Below are 6779 nucleotides of genomic sequence, written 5' to 3'. Positions count from 1 at the left end.
AAATAACTGGGTACCTTCTTCTTCCTTTCGTGACTAAAATAACAACTCCAAGTCCACCCAGAACTGCTGTAAGTAGTTTGGTGCCAAACAATTGCCTAATTGTACAGAGGGTTCAGAAATTATGTAAAGGAACACCTATACCTCCTTGAAGGCCCAACACACCCGATTTGCTACAAGCACTGGCTGGCAGATAGAGCAGCAGAGTTGCCACAGCGCCCATATCCACATTTTACCCAGCAGTAGCTGGAGTATTCACTCAGGAAGTAAGGAAAACCTTGAATTCTTTCCTGAGACATAGGTTTGAATTGGAATCACAACCAGTTAGAAAAGAAGGTTTAAAATCTCTACAGTTATAGCCAGGGTATTTATACACATGTCCAGCAGCAGAAGCATATAAACCATTGGAATTATACAAAAAAAAAACCCCTACACACACACCCTGGGAAATGCCAGGGGTAAACAGAACATTAACCCAGCCTTGGAAATTTACAGCCATCAGTTGTATTACATCCAATGTATCTTAAGTGCTTGTGTTGAGGTATTAGATCTTCACTGTCAAAGAGTCTTCTGTTATGGCTCTGCTACAACTTATATACAGTGTTAATAAACTTACGTAAACAACTATGTAAGTTTCAATGCTGTAATCCATAAATAACAACGCATTGGTGAGCTGCTGCTCAGGTGCACTGAAGATCAAGTTCAGCATCACTACCCTGTTAAAACTACTTCAACAATAGAGAAACCAAGTGTAGGGGCCGTTTTTCTCCACATTCACACTGTTTGGAGATAATATGCAATTGACATGATAGCTAGGCATTAATCAGTTTATAAAAATATACTCATGTCACACTCTGATTATTTATATTAAGACAATGCCTGTAGATTAATACTGGGCCAACTGAATTCTCTGTCCACACTGTTTTGGAAAATATCTTAAAAAGTATGCTAAGATTTAATTTTTAAAAGCAAAGTCATAATGAGCAGGTATTTCCATGGAACAATACATTAATCAAAGCAGGCAAAAATCCAAAAGCAGAATTACAAGGAGACAGTACATATTTTTTTAAGGATTAAGTAGTCAGCAAATTAAGACATTTTAAGATTACATTCAACTCCACACAGCAACAGAGGCATAGTTTCAGGGATTTACACTGACATAGCAATATCATCAATGAACAATTATGGCATTAATTTGGTATATAGATGTGGATTTAGAAAATGACTGTTCAGGAAAATTAGAAGAAGTTAAGACTCACCGTTCTGACTTACAGCATCTTTTGTGATTCCCAAATACAAAGTAGTAAATCACTGAACATGACTGTAACTCCAAAAGCTTTTCCTCAATACCAGTGCGAGCCCTCCTTTCTCCCCTGTCAACTTGTTGCCACGTTGTGCACTGAGCTAACAGTGTTTATGCTATCTGAGCTAAGACTGAAAGACAAAGGATAGATTTAGTATTTCCAGGAAGGCTGCTAAAACCAGCTAAATAATGCCCTATATATTACAGAGAAGCTTTTATCAAACAGCCATTACAGTGCAAATCAAAAATTCCTCATTTCTATTGTTTCTATACTTAAGCATTTTCATCAGTGGAAATCAAGACCAAGGAAACTACAACATGTGCCTGACCATTACTTTATTAAACAACGCAAATATTCCAATCTTGATGCTTTACCAACAGTATGAAGCTAATTCTTTCCTGAACAAATAAATAACTGCAATAACCAAAATAAGAAAGCTCTCATTAAATAGATGGATCCCAAGACAGGAAAGTGAAAAACAAAAGAAAATAAAGTGGTGGATTTTTAAAAAACGTAATTGGAAGGATATTATCAAAATATTTAATAAAACAAGGAAAAGTTGTATGGTATATTTAGAACACCTTTAACTGTCCTCAGCCTCAAGATTTATGTTATTTCCAAACTTGGCATAGAGCTGAACTTTCAGGTCAGATAACACCCTCTGAATTGATTCCACTCGGGATTCTAATACTTCAATTTCTTCTTGTAAACTTTTCTGAAAAGAAAAAAAAAAAAATCAACCAGTTACGTAAAACAAGCAGAGTCATGTTTGTCAGTAACATATACAGAGGTACCCCGTTGCCAGCTTTGCGCTAAGTCAGGCTGTAAGACTTATTACAGGGCAAAACAAAGGCCAGCATGACTTTGTATACTGCCATCACAGTTATGACTGTGCATGCACATTCCCCTCCTCAAATCCTAAATCAAACGGAACTTTAGAAAGTGAAAGGTTCAAAAGATGAACAGGTTATCCCGTTCCAATGCTCACTGCACTACAGCGGCCAGTACAGTAAAGGACCTCCCTTTTGCCCCAACCAACCTTTGCCTCCTCCAGCATCTCTTGCGTCTCTTCTTGGGAATGACTAATGAAGACATCTCCAATTTGGTAGGGTATCAGAAGTGAATCACCATCATCAAGCATCATGATGTCATCACAAGCATCTTCCAAATTCTGAAGTTGTTTCTATTTATCAAGACATAAGGCGGTCAGTGATCACTTTGTATTAGGTAAATTATTTCAATGGATACATTGTCATGCTATCAGCTGAATAACGGACTCAGTGAGTCCACATTTTGGGCAAAAATCCTACTCTCCAGCATGATATCAATACGTTTAGCAGAACAGTTCCAGAGCTGTAATTTAGCATAAGTATTAGATTCAATGGAGCTGTACCAGTAGAAATTTCTAATCTACGCTCATTATCTGTCATTAACAGGATAATTAACTGCCATGGCGAGAGAAATACAGCAGATTTAAATTTCACTAGTACCTGATACGCTCTTACACAGGAATTTTTTAATTTAGCTAGAGAACAGAAAAAAGTAGTAAAGATGGCAAATATCAATTACTTTATTGCTAAAGTAGGACTGCTCAAACACCCGGCACCTTAAGCCATCAAGGGAACATCAACAGCCACTACATATGTAGATAGTGTTTCATATATGACAACTAAGTAGTTCTAAGAACTGCACACAGAAATATACCACTGGCCTTTATTTCTCATGACTTTTTCCACTTTCATGTTCTCTGGCTATTTCCAAAGCATCAGAAATCCCGTATTAGAAGCAAAGCATTACTTACAGTAATCCACAACCCCCATTTTCTGCGTTACAGCTGAAAATTAATTCAGGGTAATGAAGAATAAGTGCTATTTGAAGCAAATATACCTTTTTCACTTCTATTTCCTCTTTCAGCTCTGTGATCCTACTAGTATTTCTTGCAAACTTGTTAATTTTCTGTTGGTCTTCAAAAGTAACATTGACATCTTCTGCAGCCTGCAAGGAGGAGAGGTCAAAATGAAGACTTCATTTCTTACACTACCGAAACTTGAAGCTCACTCCAAGGTTACTCCTTCAAAGCTTCTGAAAAAGTCTTATAGCCACTACATCCTGCTTATACACTTGATTCCTTAAGGCGCCTCCTCAAGGGCATCAGTAATAAATAAATAAAATAGCTGGGCAGAGGTGCTAGTAACACCCACCTAATGCATCAGCTGCCCATGGCATCCTAATGCCAAAGGTCGTCTCCTTGGCAACACTGACAGCTGAACCTTGCACCGGACACCTCTGCTCCAAGATCAGCGCAGGGTACCGTGTACCACGTCGATGTGACCTGTCAGCACCATCAATTAACGGTAATTGATTAGCTGTCACGTGCGTAAGAGATCCCTGTAAGAGATCCGAAGCCGACAGAGCCCGCCAGACCTCCGGGGGCGGCGGCGGGGCTACGGGAGGGCCGGGTGCCCCCCGTGACAGGCGGCCTGTGCCGCCAGGACGCCCCTCTGCCAGTGCACAGCACCCTGCACCGCACCCTGCACCGGCACGGCCTCCGCGACCGCCGGTGCCACCAGCGCCGCGCTCGCACGCTCGGTGGCGCGGTAAGCGGCTCCGGTAGAGCCGGGATAACAGCGCCCGGGCCTTAATGCACCGACAGGGGACCGGGGTATTGTCGGCAGGGCCGGGCCCGGCCCGGCAGCGGCCTAGGGAAGGAGACCCCCCGCCGGCCCGCGCAGGGCTGCCGCCCCGGGGCTGCGCCAACGGGGGGCGGGCGGCCAGGGAGGTGCCTCGGGGGTGCCGGAGCGAGGGGTGGGAGACGGCGCTGAGGCGACATGGCCGCGCCGCCCCAGCACCGAGAGACGACGGCACCCGACGGCCGAAGGGCCCGGCCGGCCGCCCCGGGAGGAGCTGAGCCCCCCTCGGGGGGAGCCCGCGGCGGGAGAGAACGGCCGGGAAGGGACTCAACGCCCGGTACCCTCCGCCCACACTCACCGCTTTCTTCATGGTGGCGGCCATGTTGGTAGGACTGAACTACTCACCCTCCCCACAGAGGAGGAGCTGGGGGCACGGAGGAACGAGGCAAGACGAAAGAAAACGCCCAGCGGCGCCAGCCCTGAGCGGCTCGGGGCTTCTCCCCCTTCCCCATCTACCCCTAGTCGGGAGAGCTGCGCGGAGAGACCACAGGACACACAATAATCTTCAAACCCCACCACCCCCCGGTAGCGCTTGGTACGTCCTGTTTAAAAGGGAAGAGCCCCGACTCCGCCCCTCCGCTGACACGGGGCTGTGGCTGCGGCCTGCCCGCGCTGCCGCCAGGGGGCGCCACGAGATGGGGCCTCGGCTTCCGGCCCGCGCCGGGCCGGGCCGGGGCAGCGGCCGCAGCGCGGGAGGGTACGAGGCGCCACCCGAGGGGGCGGCCCCGGGCAGGGGCGGGCTGAGGCCGGGGCCGGGGCCTCGTCCGAGCTGTCCCCAGCCTTCGCCAGCCAAACCAGGCGCCTTTCTGAAATGGCAGAGGCCTTCACGTTCAAATTATTGCAGAGGGACTTTTTAAGCAAAAATAAATGTTTTTCTGCAAAGGCTGGTTGACAGCTTCTGGACAGACACGGGGATCGTTGGCATTTATGCTGTGTAATTGTTTCCACATGCTTCAGTTTGTTTAGCAAAAATAAAAAAAAACAAAAATGAGGGCAAAATAAACAGATCATCATAGCATTTCAGAGACACGGGGGAGAGGCCTGGCACCGCGTGTCCCTGATGCTCGGCTGCAGCAGTACAAGGCCCATGGCCCGCAGTCCTGGGCCCGGGGGATATTCAGGACATGAGGGCTCAAACTGACAGGATTCCTGAAGGTATCACACCGACCAAGGCTGGTCCAGCTGCTTCTGCTGGCAGCGGTGGCGGAGGTTCCTCAAGGCTGTGATCAGCTCCTGCCTGTGTCTGCCAAAACCTTATTGAAGAATGATCAGCATCCTCGGCACCCAGCAGCCTTCAAAAATTTAAATACACCTCAGCTACAAAGATTTCCAAGTGATACTGTTGTGCCAGTGTCAGGTGGGGATGGCAACAAACCTGCACTGTAAGATCGAAAAAGGTGTTTAAAAACATCTTCAGGTGTTTTGCTGTGATTCATCTTTTCACTCTGCCTTCCTGCGAGCTGCGCTTGAAAGGCATTAGAGTTAGACCCAAAGAAAGTATCTGGGTGCAGAAAGCCCAGGGCCCAGGGCAGCGTGCTTTTAAAGAGTCTTGCTTTGGAAAGGAATTTGGAAAGCTGAGTGAGAGTCTGCAGCTCACTGAGCAGTGTCTGGGGAGAGTTGGATCTCCAGAAAGAAAACCAAACAGCCCTGCAACCAAGGAGCTGTCTAGGGTCAGCGCATTCAGTCCCAGCCGCCAAAACTGCTGAACCTTTCCTCAAAGCTGCCGAGAATCACCTCCACCAGTTTGGAGTCCAAAGATCAAAACCATTTCCTGAAGGCAAAATTTATAACCTTTCTTTCTCAAGCCACGCTTTAAAAAACCTAATACCTTGTTTGCATGCAATGGTCTTGTTCTTCAAATACTTATTCACAATGTAGGATGCTGATGTACACTTCCTTGCTATCTGATGGCATACAAATTGACATCTCTCACCCCTCTCCTATCACCTGAACCATAAATAACTGCATGTTATCAAATGACCATTTTAATGAAAATATAGGAACAATGAATGGAACAGTGCTAGTGTTTGCTTGTTAGAACCTCTTGTTGCTGAGGGAGAATACAGCCCTGCAGCTGCAGAGGAGTCGTTGTTCCATGGTAGCTCATAAAAGTCCATTCCAAAGGGAATCCATGAAGAAAAAAAGAAGACAACACCCGACAGAAGAAGAGGTGTGTATTTCAAGTTTCCTATTAATTTCTTGCAATCAGGCCTTAATAGGAAGAGCTGAAATACGGCACGCTCCATTCAAGTCTTACCGCATATTCTAACATCATTCTCTCTCGTCCTTGACTTTGTCCATCATAGATGGAAAAGTACAGCAGCCCTACTGCCTGCTAGAATGAAAAGTCTGGGTTCCTGCTTTATTACTTACAGAGATGGAGCTTACATCAAGGGTAAGCTCTTCATTTCGTAGTAGAGCTGCTTTGTGAGCTCTGTTTCAGTACAGAGCTTTTTGCTGACTAAATGTAAGAAAGTCACCACTACTTGTGTGAAAGATTGCAGCAGGTTTCTAGCTTAAAAATTAGTTGAGGCAAAAATTTCAGAACTATCAAAATATTCTATAATGAATATTTACTGAATAAAAAAGTTCTGCTTTTTTCAGTTCAGAATAACTGCTCATTTCAAAATTCCTGTTACAAATTAGTAGAAAAAACAGAATAGGAAAGAAAATATTTTGAATGGCCCCCAGACTAACCATCACATTTTATTTTAGTGCAGAATTTTGACTTGTTTCCCACTGAGGGAAAAAATTAATCACAAAATTTCTTCCTAGAAATTATTAATTT

General features: G+C 45.3%; 1 protein-coding gene across 1 annotated transcript; it reads right to left on the bottom strand.

Annotated features, from left to right (window-relative positions):
• Positions 1-1619: 1619 nt before the first annotated feature.
• PFDN4 (prefoldin subunit 4) lies at positions 1620-4502 on the bottom strand. Its single transcript, XM_056353823.1, has 4 exons — positions 4290-4502; positions 3189-3296; positions 2341-2484; positions 1620-2016 (listed from the first exon to the last, which is right to left on the bottom strand). The coding sequence occupies exons 1-4, from the start codon at positions 4311-4313 to the stop codon at positions 1885-1887; spliced, it is 408 nt and encodes a 135-aa protein (XP_056209798.1). The 5' UTR covers positions 4314-4502; the 3' UTR covers positions 1620-1884.
• Between the last annotated feature and the right edge of the window lie 2277 nt (positions 4503-6779).

Source organism: Falco biarmicus, chromosome 10 (genome assembly GCF_023638135.1).
Source record: "Falco biarmicus isolate bFalBia1 chromosome 10, bFalBia1.pri, whole genome shotgun sequence".
Classification (NCBI taxonomy): domain Eukaryota; kingdom Metazoa; phylum Chordata; class Aves; order Falconiformes; family Falconidae; genus Falco; species Falco biarmicus.
The sequence above is the reverse complement of the archived record's forward strand: the minus strand, read 5'-3'. Positions and strand labels throughout refer to the sequence as shown.

Excerpts from the sequence above, each read along its gene's own strand:
- PFDN4 (XM_056353823.1), bottom strand. The coding sequence starts at position 4,313 with ATGGCCGCCACCATGAAGAAAGCG. Across the intron at positions 3,297-4,289 it reads CCGCCACCATGAAGAAAGCG|GCTGCAGAAGATGTCAATGT; the intron begins GTGAGTGTGGGC and ends TCCTCCTTGCAG. Across the intron at positions 2,485-3,188 it reads AGGAAATAGAAGTGAAAAAG|AAACAACTTCAGAATTTGGA; the intron begins GTATATTTGCTT and ends CTTGATAAATAG.